This window comes from Bubalus kerabau, chromosome 12, assembly GCF_029407905.1.
Source record: "Bubalus kerabau isolate K-KA32 ecotype Philippines breed swamp buffalo chromosome 12, PCC_UOA_SB_1v2, whole genome shotgun sequence".
NCBI classification, from domain to species: domain Eukaryota; kingdom Metazoa; phylum Chordata; class Mammalia; order Artiodactyla; family Bovidae; genus Bubalus; species Bubalus kerabau.
The window spans coordinates 83,064,813-83,091,888 of NC_073635.1; the positions used below are offsets into that span (position 1 = coordinate 83,064,813).

General features: G+C 41.3%; 1 protein-coding gene across 3 annotated transcripts in view; it reads left to right on the plus strand.

The window, feature by feature from the left end:
* Window positions 1-27,076, plus strand: part of LOC129624734 (basic immunoglobulin-like variable motif-containing protein) — a 62,664-nt gene that overhangs the window by 24,006 nt on the left and 11,582 nt on the right. The window contains exons 7-17 of one of the 3 annotated variants that reach the window (XM_055542980.1): window positions 1,632-1,764; window positions 2,382-2,468; window positions 3,414-3,510; window positions 4,978-5,209; window positions 16,178-16,353; window positions 17,267-17,382; window positions 17,774-17,860; window positions 18,927-18,987; window positions 22,611-22,754; window positions 25,127-25,334; window positions 25,661-26,779. In XM_055542980.1, coding sequence (XP_055398955.1) covers window positions 1,632-1,764; window positions 2,382-2,468; window positions 3,414-3,510; window positions 4,978-5,209; window positions 16,178-16,353; window positions 17,267-17,382; window positions 17,774-17,860; window positions 18,927-18,987; window positions 22,611-22,754; window positions 25,127-25,334; window positions 25,661-26,779 — 2,460 coding nt within the window. Of the gene's footprint in view, window positions 1-1,631; window positions 1,765-2,381; window positions 2,469-3,413; window positions 3,511-4,977; window positions 6,916-9,514; window positions 10,955-16,177; window positions 16,354-17,266; window positions 17,383-17,773; window positions 17,861-18,926; window positions 18,988-22,610; window positions 22,755-25,126; window positions 25,335-25,660; window positions 26,780-27,076 lie in introns of those variants that run through there. The other 2 variants (XM_055542978.1, XM_055542979.1) reach the window with 2 other exon arrangements.

Genomic DNA, 27,076 nt, shown 5'->3' on the forward strand with positions numbered 1-27,076 from the left:
ATAAAGTTCTTTCACAGGAAGTTTTAGTTATCTGGGGTAACTTTTTATATGGCATTTTCACAATCTGACAAAGATTTCAAGAGTTCTTCCTAAGCCAGTTATGTGTGTAAGAATCTTTAGTATTTACTGGGTTTATGAAAAGTCCAAATCTATTTACTTTTGCTTACTATTCTGGAATATATCTACAACCAAGTTCAGCTATGGAAATGAAATACTGAGCATCTTCTTAATTTTAGTTCTTAGAATTCATTTAGAACTGTCCTTGGGTGTCGGTTTTTAGTTTGTCTGAGGAACTCAGCCCAAAACAGCAGAAAGACTTATTTATCATTATGAAATAGAGATTGTGGTAGAAAAGATTGCCTTGCACGCAGGAATGCACATAATGAAGTAAAAATCTATGGTGAATCTATGAGTAAAAATCTCCTAGCTGAAACCTTGGAGAAAGAGCTTGAGACAGAAATGTTATGGTCTCCATGGAACTCACAAATTGTGTGTATCTCTGGGGGTTGGGGGTGGGCTCCCACCTTCTTGGCTCTGTTACAGCCATTGACCAGCTGTTCTTGGGCTTCAGCTATTTCAGTGGCCAGAAAGTCCATCAGAAAAGCCATAACTTGGAAATTTTGTCTACTTCAACCATTTTTAGGATTTCCTATCTTAATGGGCTATTTGTTCATGAATAATTTAGTTTCTTCCAGGAGATGCAAGTTAATGAAACTTCAGTTAATGGCTTTAAGTATTGAGTGGTGGTTAAAAACTGGTTTCTTATGTAATACTTTTGAAATTACTTTGTAACTAATACAGGCAGCCACTGGAAAGATACAAGGAGAAGCAGTTATAAGAGGATGCAGCGGTTCACCAGCCAGTTTCTATAAAGATGTTCTTACCACTTGGCTTGTGAAAACTGTTCCTCTAATTTGGGTGATTTTTGTAGAAAGGATTGTAATGTGTATTAATGGGAGAAAGTTTTCCTCTTTTGAAATTGTTTGGAGTTTGTATTTGTCCATATACTTCAGTGGTTTCCAAATTGGGATGTTTGCATATGACAGCTTTACAGAGTGATCACTGTGGTCTGGGAAGAATGAATTAGAATGTCTACATTTTAATCTAATTAAAAATTCCTATTTTTGTGTATCTTTTAAATCAGTAGTCAATATACATAGTTTATAAACAAACATGCTTAGTTAGAAATTTCTAGTGACAGATGTGTACAATCAGAGAAGTTGAGACCCTTGCTATATATACCAAGTATTAACTTTTATAGACAAGCGTATGTGTTATTTGAAGGTTTTGGTAATCAAGGACATATTTCAGTTATTTAGTTTGCTATTCAGTTTATCTGAATTTCAGTCTAAAGGGTAAGATTGAAATCCATTAATTAAAAAAAAAATCTATCAATAGTTATTCATTTTTTCCCCAGCAATGTCCATTTGTCCCAAGTAATGTCTTTTCTGCCTTTGAGTCCTTAACTGTTTGTATAATTACTTGTATATATATATATATATATATATATATATATATATATATATAAAATTGTATATATAATATACAACATATATATTGTATAATTGTTTGTATGAAGCATAGACAGTGTTTTATGGTCCCTCGGTTGGTTTGTTTTTGCTTTTTTGTAGCATCTGGGGCCTTGTCGAAGTTAACTCATGGATTGAAAGATGAATCGTTAGCTTATATCTATCATTGCCAAAATCATTATTTTTGTCCAATTGGCTTTGAAGCAACCCCTGTCAAGGCGAATAAAGCATATAGGTAAGCATTTTTATATTTTATGTGCATACTTCACCAGGAAAATATATTGTTGAAAGCATTTATGAAATATTTGGTTCATTAGACATTGGAACACTCGATGATTTGCTTTCCTTACATCAAGTAAGACTATCCTTTTAAACATTGTAGCTGAATCTTTTGCAGAATTGTGTTTGGTTTATTAGGCTTTTCTCGAGATTCCCTGGTGGCTCCATGGTAAAGAATCTGCCTGAAATGCAGGAGAGGCAGGTTCCATCCCTGGGTCGGGAAGATCCCCTGGAGAAGGAAGTGGCAACCCACTCTAGTATTCTTGCCTAGAGAATACCATGGACAGAGGAATCTGGTGGGCTACAGTCCATGGGGTCTCAAAAGAGTCAGACATGACTTAGCAAGTAAACAATAACATTTTGTAACAAGGGATCAAGCCCTACCTAATTTATGCTTCCTTTTTAATGGCCTCTGGAGTTTTGTTCAAACCTTAACTCCAGTTCTGTTCTAGTGCTAATGAATTCTATTTCTGCATAAACCTCAGTGTATGTTTTATCAGTATATAATTAAAGTAATATTTTCAAGGAAGTGAATGACTTTATGAAGCTTACTGTGAATGTATTTTATTCTAGCAGGGGTCCCCTCACACCACAGGAAGTAGAATATTGGATCTTAATTGGAGAATCAAGTAGAAAACATCCTGCTATTCACTGTAAAAAGTATGTTAACCCCTCCCTCTCCACTTTTTCTCAATTTCTGCTAAAAAGCCTGTTGGAATTTTAATTAGAATAGAATCCATAGAATCCATAGTTTAGTTTGGGGAGCATTACATCTGAATAATGTAGAGTTTTCTCTTTATAAATATAGACTGTATCTCCACTTAATTAGAGCTTTAATTTCTCTTGGCAATGGTATTTCTCAGCATAGAATTTTATATATATTTTGTTAAAAGTTTTTCCTATATTTTTTGATGCTATTGTAAATTGATTTAGTTGAAGTAATAGTTGAGTTACAATGTTGTGTGAGTTTTAGGTGTACAGTAAAGTGATTCAGTTATATATATACATATATATATTTTCAAATTATTTCCCATTATAGGTTATTACAATATTGAATATTGTTCCTATAAACTGATTTTTAAAACATTTTATCTCCCAATTATTTTCTGGTAGTGTACAAAAATACAATGGATTTTTCTATATAGGCCTTAAATCTTACACCTTTATCAAATTCAGTTGTTAGTTCTAGTAACAGATTTGCAATACAAAGCAATTTGTAATTGTTTTGGATTTTCTATACCATCAATCATGTTGTTTATGGATAAAGGCATACTAACTTATAAAACTTTTGAAAATGTACTTGACTCCAATTAAAAAGAAAATATGGAATGTTTCCACACTAGCCTGCTGGATGTCACTTAACAGGTTGATATATATTTTTATTTCATGTGGAGAGTAACCATTTTTAACCTTGGCATTAGTTGGATAAAGAGAACTGTCATTTAAAAGAGGATTTATGGAAACCTAATAGATGAAATAATCCTCTGATGGAAGAATTATTGCCATGGAACTGTTGTAGCAAATTGCTCATGTGAAAAGTTCCATTACTTTTTAAAAGAATTTTAAACTTAAAGAAAATTGTGCTTTATTCTTCCTTAACAATAGATGGGCAGATATTGTTACTGATCTAAACACTCAAAATCCAGAATATCTAGATATCCGGCACTTAGAGAGGGGGCTGCAGTACCGAAAGACAAAGAAGGTAAGAATCCCACTATGTGTGAAAGTATTTCTTAACTGGCCAAAATGCAGTCATTTTACTCAGCACTCTAGGTTGTAAATAACAGAAACCCAGTTCAGACCATTTTAGACAGAAAAGTGAAAACCGAGGACACATGTCTTTAAAAGGAAATTTACAGTAGCTAGGACGGGGAAGCAATCTAGATAACCATTGACAGATGAGTGGATAAAGAAGTTATGGTGCATATACACAATGGAATATTACTCAGCTATAAAAAGAAATGCATTTGAGTCAGTTCTAATGAAGTAGATGAACCTAGAGCCTCTTATACAGAATAAAGTATGTCAGAAAGAGAAAAGACAAATATTGTATAGTAATACATATATATGGAGTATAGAAAGATAGTACTGATGATTCCACGTGCAAGGCCACAAACACAGACATAAAGAAAAGACTTTTGGACGCAGTGGAGGAAGGAGAGGGTGGGATGAGTTGAGAGAATAGCACTGAAACACACACACTACCATATGTAAAACAGATAGCTCGTGGGAGTTTGCTGTATGATGCAGGGAACCCAAAGCCTGTGCAGCGTGACAACCTAGAGGGGTGGCACATGGGTGGGAGGAGGGAGGGACCTTCAGAAGGGAGGGACCTATGTATACCTGTGGCTGATTCACGTTGAGGTATGGCAGAAACCACCGCAATATTGTAAAGTAATTATCTTCTAATTTAAAAATTTAAAAATGCAAGAAGTCCAGCCAGGTGCCAGCCAGAAATATTATCAGGGGCAGGAAGCTAGTCTGTCTTGTTCTCAGCTGTCTTTCTGTTTGCTTCCTGAAGATCATCGTCTTTCAACTTAGGTCTGCCTTTCAGAAGAACAGTCTAGACTGAGACGGGCCTGCCTCCAGCCCAGTTCTGTAGTGGTGGCCCAGCTGGAGTCAGGTGCTGACCCCAGGGCATTAACTGTGGCCTTGGGGCAGAGCCGTGTTCACCAACAAGGCCACTGTGGGTGGTTCTCAGGGAATGGTATGTTCTGTGGGTTGAGGAGACAGCCCGTTGCTATAATCCCACTAACATGTGAAGAACACATAGCGGGGAGAGGAAGAGGAATGATCTCGGTGTTTGGATTAGGCAATGTTGGGATCACCGAGCGTGCGTGAGAGGTAGAGAGGCAAATGGGGGCGGTGAAGGGGTCTTGGCTCCTGTGGACATTGTTATATTTTTGTAAAGGCAGCTGGTCAGGAAAGATGCTGGGTAGTGTGATCTGATGATGTCGGAAAGGATAAATACTATTTAGATGCAGATGACGGCGGGGAAAAAATCCCATGGACAGAGGAGCCTGGTTGGCTACAGTCTATGGAGTTGCAAAGACAGCACAACTGAGCATGCATGCATGAAGGAGGGAAAATAAGAGAATTCATTGGAACCCACATAGTATAACTAGTTTCCTCTTGTTTTCTGAACCGAACATTTTTTTTTTCTTCTCAGGTTGGAGGAAACTTGCATTGCATCATAGCATTCCAGAGACTTAGCTGGCAAAGATTTGGCCTTTGGAACTTTCCGTTTGGAACTATTAGACAGGAATCACAGCCTCCAATGCATGCCCATGGAATTGCCAAATCTGAGAGTGAGGACAATATCTCCAAGAAGCAGCACGGGCGCCTGGGCCGGTCTTTCAGTACTGGTTTCCATCAGGACTCAACATGGAAAAAGATGTCCAGTATCCACGAGAGAAGGAACAGTGGCTACCATGGTTACAGTGATTATGAGGGGAATGACTGACCATGCTGGGTCCCTACGCTGGGGGTCACACACACAGCTGGTTGATGCAGGACTGTGTTAAGGCAGTACGATATTTTAAGTCTATGTTAAATAGGAACAGATCTTGTGGGGCAAAACATAACCTTGTAGTTCCTCCAGTAAATAAGCTTGTATATGAATAGGATGGGTGATTTCAGACATATAAACAGATAAGCACAGATTTTTTTTTTTGTCCTTTTAAAAGTAAGAGTATATAAACATTCTGGACAGTTTTGCAAAGTCCAATAAAATTACATATAAACAAATCAGACACAATTTCATTCAATAACATCATGATTTGAAATACTTAAGCATGAAGGGATTTCTCATGACTTGACCCCCAGATATTTGTTGCAGTTTTATTCCTAAGCTCAAAATTTAAGGTACTCACTCTCTGCCCTTTAAAAAAAATTGGGGTTGTTGACTTCTAGTTTTTCTCTTGTGGTTAAAGCTCATTTCAAATAACTTAGTGAGTCTAGGAATTCCTTTTTACTTGTAGCAGTATCTTGCCTGCCTCGTATTTTTCCTGATTAACTTTCTCAGGATTCTTAATAAAGAGGCAAAAGAGAAAAGACTCCAGGCACTGATCTTTTCTGCTGGTGCAGATGGATGACTTCCTGCATCAACTCAGGTGTTCTGGACTTTCTTGGTATGTTGTTGTTACATATTGACAAGAACTTTAGGTCTTGAAAGACTTCTGTAAGTCTACAATAAACCTTGGTTTAGGGATAGAGTAAATGAACAAGTGGGTTTCCCTGATGGCCCAGTGGTAAAGAACCCGCCTGCCAATGCAAGAGTCATGGGTTTGATCCCTGGGTTGGGAAGATCCCCTGGAGATGGAAATGGCAACCCACTCCAGTATTCTTGCCTGGGAAATCCCATGGACAGAGGAGCCTGGCGGGCTACAGTCCATGGGGTTGAGAAGAGTCGGACATAACTTAGCAACTAAAACAACAAAATAACAAGTGACATCTGAAGTTTCTACACCCAAAGTAACCTTTGAGGTGAGATGTGATATGTGACTGGTCCCCCCATATGGAGTCATGTGTTGATAAAAAAAAGCATTAAGGATGTGTTAGGACTGCCCATCACTCAGAGGGCAACTATCCATATTCCAGGCTCTGAGCTCTTTCCTTTTGTAAAACCATATAGACTATTAGCTATTTGAAGAGAGTGTGTAATTGTTCAGAACGTGTGGATTTCATGTATTTGAGCTCCTGTCCAGTCGCTGTAGTTTTTCTTCTTCTGCCAACCTGTGACTCATGAACAACTAGGATCTCTTGTTCTTTCATTCCAGGGGCTGCTCCAGGACTCCAGTCAGTAACTTGATTATTACAAGGTGCTGAATATGTTGGTAACCATATTGCAATACACCTCAAGGAAAGGGTTCAGATTTTTATTTTGAAAATATTTTCATTTCCTTCTCTTTTGAATTTTATATCCATGTATCCACTCAGATACTCCTAGCCTACAGATGGGGATATTATGAAATGGGCATTTTTCTGAAGAGAATATTTTGCTTGAAAGGCCAAGGACTGAAAGAGATTTGTAGGTTGCTGATTTTGTTACTTCATACTGGAACTTTTAAGAAGTTTTCATCAATAAAGTTTTGTTTTCTACTTTTAATCATGTGAATGTTTTGAACTTTTAAGGATGGAGTGGCCTTATAATTTGAAGTATATGACAGAGGTACATGACAGAATTTGTCAATTCTGCCTGAGTAGTATAAGAAACATCTGACTTTTATAATTAGTGAGACTATAGGCATATGTCTATAATTTTAGATTTTTGTAAGACTTTATATAACAGGAAATAGAAAATGTAATTCTTTAGCTTGAACCAAATTAAAACTGTGATTTCTGGAGGTCAAATCTTGATTTCATATAGCTCAGCCAAATATTTCAGAGAAGAGGTTGGTAAAGAATGGAGATGAATGTAACATAAAACAGACAACACAGTAACATCTAGGAAAACAGGATGAGTTTATATATATTGCTTATTGACCATAATCAACTTTTATAAAACACTTAATATACATGATCACTTAATAACTTGGTTTACAAGTTTGGCAGTTATGAGGAGCACACTGAGGTTTATAGGGACTGCTTTTCCAGAATCTGTAAGCCAGTGACTGCACATTGCTCTTTGAAGATTAGTAACATTCCTGTCATAATTTCTTGGTCAGTTTTTCTTAGGGGTCTCCATAGAAGCAATGAAAGTTCATATTACTGGCTTGCTACTAACTGGCTGTTATCATCTTGGGCAAGTTAAGATTGTTTTTCTTGTGCATAATTCCTCATTGGCTAAAATGGGGATAATAGTACTTATCTTACAAACTGTTTTGAAGAATAAGTAAGTTAATACGTGTAAAGTGTTTCACACAGTGCTTTATAGATAGCAATTGCTATTTGAATGCTTGTTATTATTATTAGCCTATATAATGTGTATTTTCCTGGCAGAATCTTGATAGAGAGCCCTTCGCTGCTGCTGTTGCTAAGTCACTTCAGTCATTTCTGACTCTTTGTGACCCTATGGACTGCAGCCCGCCAGGCTCCTCTGTCCATGGGATTCTCCAGGCAAGAATACTGGAGTGGGTTGCTGTGCCTGCCTCCAGGGGATCTTCCCGACCCAGGGACTGAACCCACATCTCTTATGCCTTCTGCATTGGCAGCAGGTTCTTCACCACTAGTGCCACCTGGGAAGCCCTTTAAACAGCAACCAAAGGAACCAATTCCTTATTAATCAAATGAACACTCCTCAGTTGATGTTCCTTCAAAAATACATTTTGTATCCAAGAAATGTTGCTCTGGTTTTACAAGCACTTACAGTACTCAAATGCTCACACTGACTACTTGTTTTTACCTAGCTCTCAAGTAACTTCAGGATAAGGCAATGGCACCCCACTCCAGTACTCTTGCCTGGAAAATCCTGTGGATGGAAAAGCCTGGTAGGCTGCAGTCCATGGGGTCGCTACGAGTCAGACACGACTGAGCGACTTCACTTTGACTTTTCACTTTCATACATTGGAGAAGGCAGTGGCAACCCACTCCAGTATTCTTGCCTGGAGAATCCCATGGACGGAGGAGCCTGGGAGGCTGCAGTCCATGGGGTTGCAAAGAGTCAGACACGACTGAGCGGCTTCATTTTCCTTTCACTTTTCCAGTATTGTTGCCTGGGAAATCCCATGGACAGAGGAGCCTGGTGGGCTGCAGTCCATGGGGTTACAGGGTCTGAGGTGACTGAGCAACTGAGTACACAGGTCAAGGAAACCTGGCTACTGGGAACCATCTGTTTGGGCAAAAAATAGTTTCACTAAAAACTTATTTTCCAATCATTTCTTTTCACTGATTTTAATCTATCTTCAATAGTCCAAATCTGAACCAATATGTACGAAAAGGCTACCATTCATTGACCACTAGTGGTTAAGTACGTCACAAACATTACCTATGATCCTTGCTTGAAACAGTTTGCAAGACTGCTTCTATGCCCGCCTATTACAGATGAAGAAAGATGTTTTGAACAAACCTGATCTGAGCAATGCTAAACACCATAAGTGGTTTAGTGGGGGTTTGAATCTAGCCTGAGGGTCCAATCTACCACCTTTCCAGGAGCTACTTTGGCAATGAGTTTCTTGTTATTTCTGACCTAAAAGCCTCTTAAATGCTGAAGAAAAATGTACTTCAAGGGCTAAAATTTTAAACCATATTACTATCTGGTTACTACAAATTTTCAGATAACTACCTACTTATTAATGAAAAAACATCAACCAAATCTTCCACCTACTTCTGTTTTGACTATGCCAAGGCCTTTGATTATGTGTATCACAACAAACTGTGGAAAGTTCTTAAAGAGATGAGAATACCAGACCACCTGACCTGCCTCCTGAGAAATATGTATGTAGGTGAAGAAGCAACAGTTATACCTGGACATGGAACAACAGACTGGTTCCAAATCGGGAAAGGAGTACGTCAAGGCTGTATATTGTCACCCTGCTTATTTAACTTATATGCAGAGTACATCATGAGAAATGCCAGACTGGATGAAGCACAAGCTGGAATCAAGATTTCCATAAGTATCAATAACCTCAGATATGCAGATGACACAACACGCCTGGCAGAAAGCAGAGAACTAAAGAGCCTCTTGATGAAAGTGAAAGAGGAGAGTGAAAAAGTTGGCTTAAAGCTCAACATTCAGAAAACGAAGATCATGGTATCCGGTCCCATCACTTCATGGGAAATAGATGGGGAAACAATGGAAACAGTGAGACTTTATTTTTTGGGGCTCCAAAATCACTGCAGCTGGTGACTGCAGCCATGAAATTAAAAGTGGATTGCTCCTTAGAAGAAAAATTATGACCAACCTAGACAGCATATTAAAAAGCAGAGACATTACTTTGCCTACAAAGGTCCATCTAGTCAAGGGTATGGTTTTTCCAGCGGTCATGTATGGATGTGAATTGGACTATTAGGAAAGCTGAGAGCAGAAGAATTGATGCTATTGAACTATGGTGTTGGAGAAGACTCTTGAGAGTCCCTTGGACTGCAAGGAGATCCAACCAGTCCATCCTAAAGGAAATTAGTCCTGAATATTCTTTAGAAGGACTGATGCTGAAACGCCAATACTTTGGCCACCTAACGCGAAGAATTGACTCACTAGACAAGACCCTGATGCTGGGAAAGATTGAAGGCGGGAGGAGAAGGGGACGACAGAGGACCAGATGGTTGGATGGCATCACCAACTCAATGGACATGAGTTTGAGTAAACTCCGGGAGTTGGTGATGGACAGGGAAGCCTGGCGTGCTGCGGTGCATGGAGTCGCAAAGAGTCGGACACGACTAAGCGACTGAAATGAATTGAAAGCTTCCACCTTTCAGTTATTGCCTCCCGCGATACACAATACTTAGCATCAAGAATTTTCACAACTGGCGGCAGACTGGGAAGAAACCGACGCTAGAAGAGCACGTACAAACCCGTAACTTCTGAAAGAAAACGCTCTGCGTATAGTTTCAACGTTTAACAGAAATAAGACGCCTCCGTGGAGGAGGTAAGGCGGCCAACAAGCCGTAAACACAGGGGCCGAACCACTCCTTCACTTCCGGAATGCATCGGCGCAGCGGATATACGTCATCGTGGGGAGCCAGGACTTCCGCCTTGCGAGACGCATTAAACAGCATCTGGGGTGCTCCGTTTCCCGTGCGTGTACGCCTGAACTTGAGGAGACTGGAGTCTTCGTAGGAAGTTTTTCTGGCTGTTAAATCTTGCCTGCGCCGGCCCCTCACCCTGGTCGTCCGTTAAGAGTGCTAACGTTTGGGCCAGAGCGCTGGAGGAGACGAGGACTTGCCCCTCAGCGTCGCCAGTTTTCTCTGGTCCCGTTTTTCTTCCGCAAGGCTGTGTCAGTTTCTGGAAACTGCCCATTTCGACGGGGCCGGTTTTTCCTAGACAGCTGCGGGCTCTTAATTTTCCGTTTTTCCGAGTAGAAGCCGAGAGTGCTCTTCCTGGGCCCGGGGCGGCGGTGCAGCCGGGCGGGGAAGACTTGGAGTGAAAAGCCGCCCGCGACGCCGAGGACACAGCTCCCTCATGGGAGTTCAGGGGCTCTGGAAGCTGTTGGAGTGCTCCGGGCGGCAGATCAGCCCGGAGACGCTGGAGGGGAAGATCCTTGCTGTGGGTATCCTTTACGCGGCGTCGGCGCTGGGGATGCTCGGTGGACGCCAGGGTTTGTTTGTTTTAATCGAAGGATAACTGCTTTACAGAATTGTGGTGTTTTCTGTCAGACATCAACGTGAGACGCCAGGGCTTTTTGCTCTCAGTTTTCCTAGGGCGCAGAGCGGCGTTGGAGGGGCAGCCCGGGGGAGTCTCACGCTGGGGCGGGGGTGGGGGGGGGGGCGGGGAGTACTATAGGATCTTCCTCTGGACGCTTCCTTTCTAAGTGTCTCATTTCCTCCCGCTTTGCAGTCACAGCTCCCTGGATTGGAGTCTTAGGCCCAGCGCCCTACGCCTCTCTACAGTTCTTTCATCTGGGAAGTGGAGGTGATAACAGTCTCTACACACAGAGTTGGTGGGAGGAATAAAGGGAATATTTAAATGAAAGGAGTTTAGAAATAGTGTCTGGCCCTGTTAATATTGCAAATCCTGAAGGTGTTATTCTGGCTGGGAGATCAGCCTGGAGAAAACAAAGTCGACTTCCTACCAGTAGTTTTGCCAGCTGTCCTGAGTCTTGCCCGTTTATATTTATGAGAGGAAGAAAAACGTGTGTGGACATGCGTTTTACATTTTCTTTTTTTTTTTTTAAGTAACTTACTGTTTTTTTTTTGTTGTTACGATTTTTGGAATAGGAAATTCGTATGGTACAACACCGCAAAGATTTCAAAAGGTGTACCGTGCGTTATTTTCCTCCCAACCTCTGTGATGGACTTGTTTGTGTGCGTGTTTGGCTGGTTTTGTCTTTAGAATTAGATGTTATTTCCTAATTACGGAAACAGGTGAAAGCTGTTTCTGAAATTTTAGTGTTTTTATTTGTTAGGCATTCTTCATTATCTATTGGAGAAGGAAATGGCAACCCACTCCAGTGTTCTTGCCTGGAGAATCCCAGGGACGGGAGCCTGGTGGGCTGCCGTCTATGGGGTCGCACAGAGTCGGACACGACTGAAGCGACTTGGCGGCAGCAGCAGCTTCATTATCTTTCTGTTTTTATCTTTCTTTTCTTTTTCTGAGTGTTCTGTTCCAGAAGCTGGTGGTACCTTCCACCAGTTCCCTAAGTTGGGACTTAGGAGCCCAGGGGCTCCATGCTCTGTGGAGAAGACAGTGCTGCAGTAATTGCTGTGGTAAAGGCAGTCAGAGTGGGTGGGGATTCAGCAGGAGGAGCTCATTGACTTGGGTTGGAGACAGTTCATATGTAATGCAACAGTGATAATTGTTTTTTAAGTAAACCAAGACGATGATAATGATGATGATTATATATTTTTTGCAATGTGGGTAATTTAAAACACATCCGTAATGAATGGTGGCTTACAAGTTTTGTGCCTGATAGCTTGGGGCAAAGGTTTGTTGTTTTTTTTTTTAAGTACACATGCTGTGGCCGCCCTCTAGTGGTTCCTTAAACCATTGCTTCCTGAAGGTTTTCTCCATGAAACTATTAGTATCTATCCATAGGAATGAAAGCAGTATTGTCAGGAACCCTTAAAACGTCAGCAAAAGTTTATATCAGTTTACATTCCAGCCCATGTGAGGAGTTAATAGTTTGTAAAATGTATTCAGGTTTTTTGGTTTTATTTGTTAATGAAGAAATTACCCTTGGCATACTAGGTTCATAATTTATTCTTGAATCCCTGAAATAAATTGTTTGGTCTTTTTACCATTTCCAGCTGAGTGTCTTGTTTATTTATACAATATAAATGTTTGTGTCAAATAATAAAGAATAATTAAACTTGTCTCTTATGGACCTTAGCATTTGTAAAATACACTTAACTCTATTATTAACAAAATATTACACTCTGTGTAGGCCCCACCTGCAATGTGGGGGACCTGGGTTTGATTCCTGGGTTGGGAAGATCCTCTGGAGGAGGGCATGGCAACCCACTCCAGTATTCTTGCCTGGAAAATTCCTGTGGACAGAGGGGCCTGGTGGTCTTCAGTCCATGGGGTGGCACAGAGTCAGACATGACTGAGCGACTAAGCACAGCATGTTTAGTAGCCTGTGTTTCAGAAGGTTCATGTCTTGTTCCAAAGGATAGCAGAGTTGAGAGCCACCAATCTGAAATTAGATTTTCTCATTCCCTGGTGGCTCAGATGGCAAAGAATCTGCCTGCAGTGCTGGAGACTCAGGTTCAGTTCCTGTGTTGGGAAGATCCCCTGGAGAGGGAATGGCTACCCACTCCAGTATGCTTGCCTGGAGAATTCTATGGACAGAGGAGCCTGGTGGGCTACAGTCCATGAGGTGGCAAAGGGTCCGACACAACTGAGTGACTTAACACTTCATAAAATTGAATGAGTTAAGTAGAAACTTATTCCATCTAATACAGTGGTGTAGCAACCGGAACAAACCACTTAGAAATCTTGACCCAGTACAAGACAGAACTAAGCCAACACCAAATCGTACTTCCAGGATGGACCCTTTAGCTGACGTCTTCTGGTCCTCACCACTGCTTTCTGTTTTCACTCAGGCTACTGTAACTAGCTTAAAACAGGTTTCCTTGTATTCATAGTTCATTCCTCACTTGGCCACTGGGGTGAGCCTTCAGTGACCGCAGATACATCACGTCCTCTCCCTGCTCCTCTTGCACCTGCCATGTTGGCCTTGAACAGAACACATTTCTGGTCCAGGGCATTTGTGTTCGCTGTACCTCCAGCCTCACTGTCTTCTCTCATTTGCTCAGATCTGTTACTTCTTTGGACAGGCCTTCCCCATCTAATGTAGTCCCTGTTGACTCAGACAGTAAAGAATCTGTTTGCAATGCAGGAGACCTGGATTTGATGCCTGGGTTGCAAAGATCCCCCTGGGGAAGGAAATGGCAACCCACTCCAGTATTCTTGCCTGGAGAATTCCATGGACAGAGGAGCCTGGTGGGCTACAGTCCATAGGGTCAAAAAGAGTAAGACATGACTGAGCAACTTTCACATTTTCCCCCACCTAAGAGCCATGGACTCCCAATCATGTTTTTGCCCATTTACTCTGCTCTTAGTTTTTTTCCTTGGCACTTACCAACAACCTAATGTATTCTATTAGCTATACTAGATTTTTATTGTCTGTCTTCCCTATTAGAATTGCAAGTTTCTCAGGGGTCTGGACCCTGTCTGTTTTGTTCATGGCTTTATTTTTCACTCTTCTATCCTTAGGATTTTGGGTATGCCTAGTAGCCCACAAATATAGGAGTGAATCTAGCTTGCTGTCCACTAGTTGGTTTACGTAGTGTTTATTCAGTTAATTGTTGATGGGCCTTGTCTTTTATGGAGGTTAGTTAGGTAATGTCATTCATACAAAGATTTAACTGCTCAGCTCATCCGATTGCAGATCTTTGTTGCCTCCTCTGTACGCTGAGAGGGAGAGCCGTGCCAGGCAGTGTGGTTTTGACGCATCATGGAGCTCAGAGTCTGGACTGCTCCCCCACTAAACTGTAAACTCCATTAGCTCAAATGCTTTGATTGGTCTAGTTCTGTATCCCCGAGCGCATAGAAGCATTTCTGCTGTGAAGTCAGCAAGGTGTTTTTACACAAGAGTGGATCACTGGACGTCTTAATCTCGGCCCAGGGCGTGACACCTAAACCGATACCTGAGAGGAGGGCCCCTCTAGGCTCAGAGAGGGAGGAGCTTTTTCAGGCTGGGGAAGGAGCGTGAAGACCCTGCAGCAAGGAAGGAGCTCAGTGACTTCCAGGCTTCCAGAGAAGCCCAGTGGCTTGACACGAGCCAGGAGAAATGAGCAGAGGGCAGCTCATTGAGGGCTTCGCAGACCTGTATGAGCTTCAGATGATATCCTAAAGGCAATGGGAAGCTTCCCAGGGGTTTTCACTATAGGTATGTTGGTGAACTCTAACATACACTTTCAAGATAGAAAGGGAGAACTGATGGGACCTGGCAGTGCCGGATGAGGGGAAGGTATGGGGTGGCGCTCAGGGTTCTGGCTTGAGCGAATTGGAGAGATGTCCACTGAAACGGGCGTGAGTAGCCTGGTGTGAAGACAGGGGGCTCTTTTTTTTTTTTTTAATTTCTTTATGGATCTCAGGTTTTGCTTGTGTCAAGTCTGCAGTGACTGTGAAGCAGCAGGTAGAGACTCAACTTGGTCATCCATTCTGGGGTCAGGAGAGCTCTGGGGCAGAGGTCCATGCCTGGAGTGTGGGGCTGTGGGGGCTGCAGTTGCGGGGGGCCAGAGGTAGCCTGGATGGACGCTGCAGACTGGAGGAAAGGAAAGGGCCTGAGAGCCACCACCATGGAAGTGAGCACTCTGATGGTGGGCCAGGGGAGTGGGCAGAGATCCAGGGAACGCAGCAGAGGGCTGTGTCCCTCTCTTAGGAACAAACAGAAAACAGTTGGTTAAAAAGCACTCTTCAGTGAAATTTAAAATAGAAGATGACTCCAAGAAGAAAGCAATCAGTTGTAATCACAGCAGACGATAACTACTCTTAACATTGTGTTGACCAAAAAGTTTGTTCCGGTTTTTCTGTAACATCTTATGGAAAACACCAAACCATCTTTTGCATCAACCCAGTATTTTGTGGTCTGAGCTTCGATTATATTTAACATACTGCATATGTTACAAAATAGATTTATACTGTCCATACTTTTGTAACCTGTTTTATTTCTTCCTTTAATAATATTTTGTGACTGCTTTATGTGCTTAGCTTCCATTTTTAAGGGTCACTTGGATTGCAGCAAATCATGATATCATAATCTAATTTTAAAAAAAGACCAATTGGAAAACTTCCATTCTTCATATTTTCATTATTATAAACAAAACCACCTTATAAGTCACTCTTATTAAAGTCTGTGATGACTTCTTGAGGATAAATGTGTGGAAGTGGAATTCTTACATAAAAGAGAATGTAGATTTTAAAGTGTTTTGCTATGAATTGCTAAATCGTTCTCCAAAAGAGTTGGTTAATTTACTAAAATTTCATATAGATCACTGGTTTCTTTTAAAGAAGTTCCTTTCAATTAGACTTTTTAAAGGAGACATGTGCCTGTGTGAGCTTTTACAGTTCAGGATGTAAACAGTGATGACAGGAGCCCAACTAAAGGGAACTCACTTTAGGGAGATTCCAGTAGGGCTGAACATTTTTCAGTTTCAAGTGAATTGGGATGAGTGCTCAGTTTTAATGTTTCAATAATATCAGGCATTGGGGATTTGTAAGGGGAGGGAAGGATTTGCAGAGTGTTTTCCATGAACAATTCTTCTAGATATTAGCATCTGGTTAAACCAGGCCCTTAAAGGAGTCCGCGATCGCCACGGGAACTCCATAGAAAACGCCCATCTTCTCACTTTGTTCCACCGACTCTGCAAACTCTTATTTTTCCGAATTCGTCCTATTTTTGTGTTTGATGGGGATGCTCCACTATTGAAGAAACAGACATTGGTAAGAGTTATATATATATATTTTTTTTTTTTCTTTCTGCATTCTTAGAATTTTAGGTCAAATTTTAATTGACCTAAAATTAAAATTTTCTTCTTAGAATTTGGGAAACCAAGACTTGCTTTGACATATATCCAGTTTAATTCAACTTTTAAAAACAGATAATTTCTTTTCAAAGAAATTTACCTCTGAAGACATTGTATAACATGAGTGCAATAATATTTAATGTTTAATAAAACTATTAAAGTTAACAGTAGTTATAGTAAAGAGTTTTCCCTTTGGATTGTCTTCTTAAGTGTTCTACAGTTAAACTTACACAGTATTGTATAGCAACTATATCAAAAAGAAAAAGAATGTTTTGATAGTCTTGGCTTATATTTAACTGTAAGCACAGAGACTATTTCATTTTTCCCTGTTTGGAAATTTCTTACAAGGTATATCTGTACATTTTAGGATTTCTTATGACATCATTTTGGATATGGAAGGGCAGAGTTACATATAAGTAATGTGTTTTTATAAAAACTAATACCAGAAATTGGCTTTGACCTAACAGTAGCATTTTAAAGACTAGTTAATTGATGTAATAATCCCTTTAGGGAAGCATTTACTTAATTATATAGTATTAAGTTTAGGCTTCTTGGGAACATTAAAGGACATTTAAAAGAAACAAAGTAATGGTTTCCCAAATACATTGTATAATAATTCATTAAGTAATACTTAGTTGGAAACTCTGGCTGTCCTTTACACAACAAAAACCTGAAGCTGTTCACTTGTACACTAATTAGGAGAAAACACTAAAACAGCTACAATCTGAAAACTCAGAAGACAAACCAAATTCAATGGGGAAAAAAGCCACAGAATTGTTTTTAATATACTAATACCTCGAAATAAAATCCTATATTCTTTCTTCTCACAGGCTAAGAGAAGGCATAAAAAGGACTTGGCCACCAGTGACTCCAAAACAACTACAGAGAAGCTTTTGAAAACATTTTTGAAAAGACAGGTTATCAAAACCGCCTTAAAAAGCAAAAGGCAAGCAGAGAATTACATTCATTTCAAAGATGGGCATTTTTTATGTTTGCACTGAATTCTGTGATTCCCTTTCTCTAATGAGAGGACTCAATGGAATGTCCATTTGACCGAGTGAACTGAGGTGACAGTTCTCTGATCTTTGAGAATCAGCTTTGACAGTGAGAAGGAAAAGCTGCCAGGTTGCATCACTTGTATGTTTTACTCTCCTAACAGTTTTCTTCATGCCAAGACCAGGTTCCCTCTTTCTGGAGGCAGGCAGGCCAGCAAGGGCATAACCCATCCCCTTTGGTTTCCCCTTCTTAGCTGGGTTTGTGTGTTCAATGGGGAATATTACTGACTCTCAAAATACTGTTTCCTGTCATCTCTGGTGAAGCCTCTGTGTACTTTTCAGGGAGGAAGCTCTTCCCAGTCTTACTCAAGTTCAGAGAGAAGATGACATCTACGCTTTGCCACCTTTACAAGAGAAAGAGAAAAACAGGTAAATGTTTTAACTGTTTAAAAATGTCATTGCTGCATTCAGACAGATTTAAACTTTTATGTTTTACTTAAATGATAAGGTGTGTTGGATTAATGCATCTGCAATATGCATTCTCAACACTTAGATTGGTTTTTAAAGGCTGCATCTTCTATTGACTCCCATTGTGTTTTAGTGGTTTGTGGTGGTTTCCTTTCTTCATCCTCAGGAGCCTGTGTTAGCACTGTTCACAGGCTCCTGAGGATGTTTAGAGTTTGTGGAGACGTGGATTCTGGTTTTTCTGACTCTTTGTTGACACCTACCGTCTCAACCTGCTTCTCAGCCTGGCATTTTCTCTCTCACCATCACTGAAGTCTGCACACACGATGTCCTCCCTGTTAAATCCAGTGGCTGCTTTGCAGTTCTCAGGCTGATGTGGTGCCCACGTGGTCCTGCTCTCTGGGGACCTCTCTGGTCGCTCTTCCTCCTGCTGGCTGATGATCCTCAGCGGCTTCCCTGGTTGAAGTGCGGGTGGAGGGCCGGTTTGTCCCCCCGCCCCAACCCCGACCACCCCCATTCCTTTCCCAGGGCTCCCATGAGGCCACACAGCTTTTGAATCCCCGCTGCCGCCATCACCATGTCTCGAGGTTACTGGTCTGGCTTCCGCACTTCTGTCTCCATCTCTGATCTTACCCTTTTGGAGGAACTCCTATCAGGCCCAGTTTCTGATTTGTAGTGTAGGACCTGTTAAAACTCAAATCTGATACTGTCGTGTCCTTGCTTAAAACACGTTCTAGTTTCTTCTTTTTTCTCCAAGCAGTGTAATTGCAAGAGAATTCAGAAAGCTCCTGCAGTGAGGTGACTCTTAATTGCCCCTTTAGCAACCTGCTGGTGGTGGAAGATGTTAGATCGTGTTATGATCGTTCCCTTACAGGTGTCCCTACCATATGGTGAGACCAAAGATGGCGCAGTTCTTGCCATCTTATTCACCAGTATAGCTTCTGTAACTAGCAGTGCCTTGCACTCAAGAAATATTTTTGTGAGTCATCATTAAATCATAGGTATTATAAATGGTGTGTTTGACTTTCAGTTCAGAAGAGGAGGATGAAAAAGAATGGCAAGAAAGGATGAGTCAGAAACAGGCATTACAGGTATTTAAATAATTTTTGAATGCAGAATTTATTCTATTATTAGTATTTGAAATGAATAACATGAAAATGAATGATTTTAATGAGTAGTATGGACTTATGAACGTTCTTGATAAAGACAGATACTACCTTATTTGTTGTGTATATATATATGTGTGCATGCATATATAAAATATACACATGCTCACAAATATATATGGAATTATGCATATCTAGGTATCCAAAATAAGCCATCTTTCTTTTTTAACCAGCCAGTAAATAAATATAATAATTAGTGCTCATATAACAATAATGGAAAGCACGTCACCCGTGAATAACTTCTAGTAGCATTTTGCTGTATGTTGGTGCCCCTCCCACCCTGTATGGTTGCATATCTGTGTGTGTGTGTTTGGAAATGCATATGTGTTTTGAGGGTACATGGGTACATACACATCCATGAAGATGCATGTTGGTGCACAGGCTGTAGTCATCTATTGCTGTGTAACTTAGTGCTGTGATGACTATCTTTTATTATCATCTTCTTCACTGATCTGGGGGTTGATGAGTGCAGGGGGCAGTTCCCTTGAGCGTCTCCTGTGTGGGTGCAGTCAGGCTGGAGCTGGGACTGGAGTCCCTCCAGGCCTCCTCTCCTGCGTGCCCCGCTGTTGATGCTGGCAGTCCGTCAGAACCCCCGCCTGTGTGTCCTGAGCTCGGGCACAGTGGCGCTGGGTTCCCAGGGCAGGAGCCCAGGAGGAAGTGACTGCTGGGCCTGTGCTGCCCTTTCTGACAGCCTTGGGGGATGCACAGCCTCCTGTCCACGGCGCGCAGTTCACTGGCTGCCGGGTAAGGTCAGCACCTACTGGATGGGAGGGGACTTCATCTAGAAAAGAGAGTCAGAGAACCTGTGGACATGTTCTATCATCTAATGAATAGCATGCTTACAAATTGAACTTATGCTGTGGATACATGTTTTTGAAATTTCCTGCAAGTTTCTCAGAGTAGCAGGTAACATTCTTTGATTCCCTTGTCTGTTTATAATAATATTTTAGTATGTCTGTTAGAAGACTTTTGAGCTAAAATTGCAAGGTTCTTCAGCTCATGAAGATACTGCCTTATTAACACAGCAAGAAAGCACAGACTTGGTGAAGACCAGGGACCCTGTGGGCAGAGAGATCTGCAGTTAAGTCTGGGCTCCATTGCTCACTAGTTTTGAGATCTTAGATGCAACTTAGCTTCTCCATGGTGCTTTTTTTTTTTTTTTTTTTTTTAAATTTTTGATGCCCTCCCTGTTGAAGTGATGCGATCATTCTTAAGGGAGAATACTGGAAGCTCTGAGTAAAATGACTGGCCTGTTTTAAGTGTTTGCTGGTCTGCAAACACACAGCACACATATGTACAAGAAAGCAAACTGTATTATTTTATCTTCTTTACTAATGAAGAGTTTAAAAGTACTTTAAGTAATCAAATTAAATTTAGAAAAGTTTTATACTTTTGCATGTCTGTGAAATTTCTCACAGTTAATTTCACTTTTGGTTTTAGAAAGTGAAAGTTGCACAGTTGTGTCCGACTGTTTGCGACCCCATGGACTGTAGCCTTCCTGGCTCCTTTGTGCTCTTGTCCTAGAATTCTCTAGGCAAGAATACTGGAGTGGGTTGCCATTTCCTTCTCCAGGGAATCTTCCCAACCCTGGGATCAAACCCAGGTAAAGAATTGCAGGCAGATTCTTTACCAACTGAGCCACTAGGTTAAGAGCAAAACAAAATGTATCTAACTAAAGCAATTATAAGTATTATTCAAATTCGTAAGGCTCATCTCTGCCTCAGGGACTTTGCACTTGCTGTCCCTTCAGCCTCGGATGCTCTTCCCTGAGCAGATTTCTGGTGTCTTTCGTATCTCTGCTCACAGGTCATTATTATTATTTTTTTGTTACTTTTTATTTTGCACTGGGGTGGAGCCGATTAACATTGTTGTGATAGTGTCAGGCGAATACAGGTCGTTGTTTTTTGTGGAGTCTTTCCTATTTAGCAAATATTTTTTTCTCTTTCAATTCTTCTAATCAACTTTATCAGATTAACTTGCTTTGTTTTCTCATCATTATCTTGTTCATTTATTTGTTTATCATGTGTTTTCTTCTTCTAAGAATAGAAGTTTATCTGGCATGATCTCTAAAGTACTTTAACACCTGGAACAGTACATGGTATATTAGAGATGCCTAGTAAGTATTTCTTTTTTCTTTTGAATTAATGAATGTTGTTCATTCACTCAGTCCTGTCCGACTCTTTGTGACCCCATGGACTGTAGCACACCAGGCCTCCCTGTCCATCACCGTCTCCCAGAGCTTGCTCAAACTCATGTCCATTGAGTCGGTGATGCCATCCAACCATCTCATCCTCTGTGTTCCCTTCTTCTCCTACCTTTAGTCTTTCCCAGCATTAGGGTCTTTTCCAGTGAGTCAGTTCTTTGCATCAGGTGGCCAAAGTATTGGAGCTTTAGCCTCAGCATCAATCCCTCCAGTGGATATTTTGGATTGATTTCCTTTAGGATTGACTGGTTGGATCTCCTTGCAGTCCAAGGGACTCTCAAGATTCTTCTCCAACACCACAATTCAAAAGCATCAATTCTTGGTGCTCAGCCTTCTTTATGGCCCAACTCTCAGATCCATACATGACTACTGGAAAAACCATAGCTTTGACTAGATGGACCTTTGTCGGCAAAGTAATATCTCTGCTTTTTAATATTCTGTCTAGGTTTGTCATAGCTTTTCTTCCAAGGAGCAAGCATCTTTTAATTTCATGGTTGGAGTCACCATCTGCAGTGATTTTGGAGCCCAAGAAAATAGGCTTTCATTGTTTCCATTGTTTCTCCATCTATTTGCCATGAAGTGATGGGACCAGATGCCATGATCTTAGTTTTTTGAATGTTGAGTTTTAAGCCAGGTTTTTCACTCTTTCAGCTTCATCAAGAGGCTCTTTACTTCCTCTTCACTTTTTGCCTTAAGGGTAGTATCATCTGCATATCTGAGGTTACTGATATTTGTCCCGGCAATCTTGATTCCAGCTTGTGCTGCATCCAACCCAGTGTTTCTCATGATGTACTCTGCATATAAGTTAAATAATCAGGGTGACAATATACAGCCTTGACATATTCCTTTCCCAATTTTGAACCAGTGTGTTGTTCCACATAGGGTTCTAACTGATGCTTCTTGACCTGTATACAGGTTTCTCAGGAGGCAGGTATGGTGGTCTGATACTCCCATCTCTTTAAGAATTTTCCACAGTTCCTTGTTATCCACACAGTCAAAGGCTTTAGCATCAATGAAGCAAAAGTAGGTACGTTTCTGGAATTCTCTTGCTTTTTCTATAATCCAACAGATGTTGGCAATTTGATCTCTGATTCCTCTGCCTTTTCTAAATCCAGCTTGAACATCTGGAAGTTCTCGGTTCATGTACTGTTGAATGAGTAAATGGATGTATTCCCTCACCTGTCTGTTCACTTTAATGCCTGTTGCAGATTATGCATAACTGCGTTTAGCCTACTGTAGATTATGTAGAACTTTGTATACAAGCACACACACAAAGTCTGGCATGGTGTGTAGAGTTAAGTGTATAAAATGTAAATGTCATGGTGTTACGTTTCACTCTTTACAGGAAGAGTTCTTTCACAATCCTCATGCAGTTGACATTGAGTCTGAAGATTTCAACAGCCTGCCCCTTGAAGTAAAGCATGAAATCTTGACTGATATGAAGGAATTTACTAAGCGGAGAAGAACATTATTTGAAGCGATGCCAGAGGTGAAATATACAATAGCATGTTAATGTGTAAAGTTAAGAGTGTCAGCAAAATTTTCTGTTAAAATAAGAGAATATTGATAAACATTACTTACACGATCTGTTGTTTTCAGTAAACAGTCTTTGCATATCTCTGAGATCCTGTGAAACATCATTTTGTGTAAGTTGGAACTTACAGACATTTGCTCACACAAGACCTCTTGACTTTCCACCAAGACCAAGTCTTGTCTCCTGCTCGGTGTTCTCACAGCTCCCTTTGGTATCTCTTTAGATTCTTAGCTCCCAGATGTGCCTACCTTGTGCACTTCTGTATTTTCAGTGCTTAGCTCAGTATTTTTCACATAGTAGGTGCTCAGTAGTTCAGTCCTTAAGTTAGTTCATGAAAGTTATTTTAATCCATCATATACCTTGTAGAATATTCACAGTAATATAGAACCTAATCACAGTGGAGAAGTTTGTTCTAACTTGAAATTCCAGGTATCTGTTCCTCTGAAGGCTAGAAGTGTAGTCTTCCCTCTTCCTCTTCCCTCTTCCCTCTTCCCGGACCAGGAATTGAACCACTCCCGCCTTCCCTCTTCCTCTTTCTGGATGGTGGTAACAGGGAATTCAGTGGTAAATTCCTCAGCTTGGAGCCTCTGATGGTGGCTTCGCAGCTGCAGAAATGGGAAGTGGGGCAGTGCGTGGAATCGGGTTCTGTTGAGTGTGTTCCCTGGTCTCACTGCACCATCCTCACTGTGTTTAGCTGGTGAATGAGTGTTGTTTTCCTTCCTTCTGCTACAACCTGTTCTTTCTAACATCGTTCTCCGTTAACTTTACCTATAAATTTTGTAATATTGCTAATGAATGGATGTGGGGCTTTATTTTTTTTCTACAGACTTTCAAATGTTTCTTAGATCGATAAGAAAAATATGAAAAAGGCAGGAGGTGTTTCTTTTCCCATCATTCCTTTCTGCTTTTCCATGAAGCACATGAATGTAGGAAAATGCCAAGGTGTACAGAAATGATGTACAAAGGACAGAAGTAAATTTATTTTCACCTCTGGGGAGGGACGAATCCGTGCTCAGTTTATCAACCAAGCATTTTAAAAAATAATTTTTATGTATTTATTTTTGGCTGCACCGGGTCTTGTTGCTTTGCACGGGCGCTTCTCTAGCTGTGGGGCGTGGAGAACTACTCCTCGTTGCGGTGCATGGGCTTCTCAATGCGGTGGCTTCTCTTGTTGGGAGCATGGGCTCTAGGGCGAGCAGGCTCAGTAGTTGTGGCTCCTGGGCGCTAGAGCACGGGCTCAGTAGTTGTGGCACACCGGCTTAGTTGTTCCACAGGCTGTGGGATCTTCCTGGACCAGGGATTAAACCAGTCTCTCCTGCATTGGCAGGTGGATTCTTGACTCCTGAGCCACCAGGGAAGCCTTCTGAAGCCCTTAGTCAAGCGTTCTATTTCTTGAGTGTGAAAGGACCTCTGGCTTGTCTTTGAGGAAATAGAATTTTGATTATGTAAACAACAGTGGAACAGATGGGAGAAAAAGAGTCAGTCCCAATGCCTTGCTCCATTTCTTCTCTTTCTGCCAACGCGGAGCCTCTGGGCTGGGTTGGCCAGGGTAGAATGATGCACAGCCCATTGGATCTGTCATCCTGGTAGCTGAGGGAAGTTCTGAGTCATATAGGTTGGACCTTTGCACTGTCTGTACATTAGGCAAATGCAATATTGGTAATAGTAATGTTGGTGAGATATGAGTGATCATAATAATCTTGGTAATAATTTAGTATAAGGCTTAGCAACCTGGCTTTGACCCAGATCTGCCATGTAACTAACCACACGGTTCTAGAGAGGTTACTTAAACTGTTTAAGTCTCAGGTTGCTCATTTGTAGGATGGAGGTAATGACTCTGTCTCCTTGCTGACTGAGTATAAAATGGGATAATGTATGTAAAAACACTTAGAAGAATGCCTTACTCAGGAGATGTGCTGTAAATGTTAAGTATTATTAATAACTGACTACAATGATTTATTGTGTGTCTTTTGTGGACCAGGGACCAGCACTTCACTTGCATTTTAAAAAACTGTCTGTTAAGCCACAGTCAACATTTCAGACTCCCTGGTGTGCATCCCACGTTCGATAAATGTTTTTTGAGTAAATAACTGAATCATAAACAGGATTCATGATTTCTTTTCTTTTGCCCAGTTCTTTTTGTTTGAAAGATTACTCTTTAACAAGGCAATTATGGCTTTCCCCTACTGTTCACATTTTACTTTTCTAGTGTAAAAATAGCACCAATGGAAAAAATCAGTTATCTCCTTTGGGGAAAAGGGTGGAAATATGGGAATACTATCTGTATTTAATGTATGAAATCATTCTGTTTATTTATTTTGTTTTAGGAGTCCAATGACTTCTCACAGTACCAGCTAAAAGGCTTGCTTAAAAAAAACTATCTAAACCAACACATAGAAAACGTCGAGAAGGAAATGAATCAACAACATTCAGGGCAAATCCAAAGGCAGTATGAAGATGAAGGAGGCTTTCTGAAGGAGGTGGAGTCCAGGAGAGTGGTCTCCGAGGACACTTCCCACTACATCTTGATAAAAGGTACCACATACCATCACTTACTTGATGGTTAAAACCCAAAAGTATGTCGCGTCTCTGAATTCTATAAACTCCCACCTGCAGATAACATGAATGAAGCCCTACTTAATTTATTAACTATAACTATTATTAATGTGATGATCTATACAACCATTAATGTATTAACTAGTACTGTACCAACCCACTTTAAAATTAATTAATTCCTAGTTGCTGGTTAAATGAGAATTTCTAACTTCATCATGAGAACACGCATATTCTTACTCGTCTAACTAGAAGCATGCTATCACCCTGTAGAACTACCCAGTGACACTGTTTTAATTTCTCTCAAGGTGTTCAAGCTAAGAAAGTCACAGAAGTGGATTCAGAGTCCCTTCCTTCTTGCAGCGAAAAGCATAGTGGGGCTTTAGACACGAAGTCACCTCCGTGTGAAAAACTGAAGCCAAAGAAAGAGCCCGATGCCTCCCCTCCCTCCCCGAGAACCTTGCTGGCCATGCAGACTGCCCTGCTGGGCAGTAGCTCAGAAGACGAGCTGGAGGGCAAGCATTGCAGGCCGTGTGATGTGAAGGGCCCACCTGCTCCCACCCCTGAGGGTTCTGTGTCCCCGCTGACCCTCTTGGCCATTCAGAGAGCTCTTGATGATGACGATGAAGATCTGAAAGTGCATGCCAGTGTGCAGACAGAGGGGGCGGGCAGGAGAAAACCAAGACCGCTGGTGAGCAGTTCTGATGAGGAAGCTGTGGAAGAACCTAAAGTGAGAGATGGAGACAGAGAGCTGTTGACGGGAGTGCCTCGTGCCGCCAGCGTGACCCTCACAGAGGAGCATGTGATGAAAAAGAGTGATGAAAAAGAGCAGACAGACTCAGCTCCTTTACTGCAGACTGTCTTTTGTCAAGGCAGTGAGTCTAGCTTTCCAAAAAAACAGATGCCATCTATGCACGCGTTGAAGGAACCCTTTCAGACCAGTGCTGAGTCTACAGCTCAGGATGGAAAAGATCTGGTTCCTTTAGAAAGCACCATGGTGCCACACGGGGCTGCGCCTGGGCTCCGGGGGGGACCAGAGCAGATACCAACACCTCCGACAAGTCCAAGTTCTGGGTCAAGGACTGAGACGTACACCACAGTGTCTGAGCCACAGCAGACTCTTCCGCCTGAGAATAAACATGCCACCTCCGTTCTCTCAAGTGATGACGAAACAGAATCTGAAAAAAATCCTCCCCCTGATGTCGCTGGCACCGCCAGTTTGCAAGAATCGAGTAACACCCTGAGTGTCGCTATAGACACAGTAAGTGACTTAGGAAATGAGGCACCTGTTAGTGCCCCAGAGCATGAGAATTTCTTGAAAACCATCCAAGAACATGAGCCCGTTGGATCTGCAGGCCAGGGTTTGATTTTGGTGCCAGAGTCCACAGAACCAACAGAAGTAGACTCCGAAGACAGTGAATCCGATGGTAGGTGCTTGCGCTTTCCTAAGAGATAAAGAAACGCAGGCTTTCACACCTGAGCATGGTCCAGGTCCACATTGTCCGGCTGATGAACTAGAGACCCAGAAAGGTCAAGTGGCTTTGCCAGGGACACATAGCTCATAATGCAATCTTGACCTTTCCTGGTGGCTACTCTTTTTGTCGTATTTAAATTAGGGAGGAAGTGCCCTAGTTGGAGAAGGTAAAGGTGAGTTTCCCTTTAATTTTTTAGTTTTTTGTTTTGAAATAATTAGAAAGTTTAAAATGTTGGAAAAATTTCAAAAC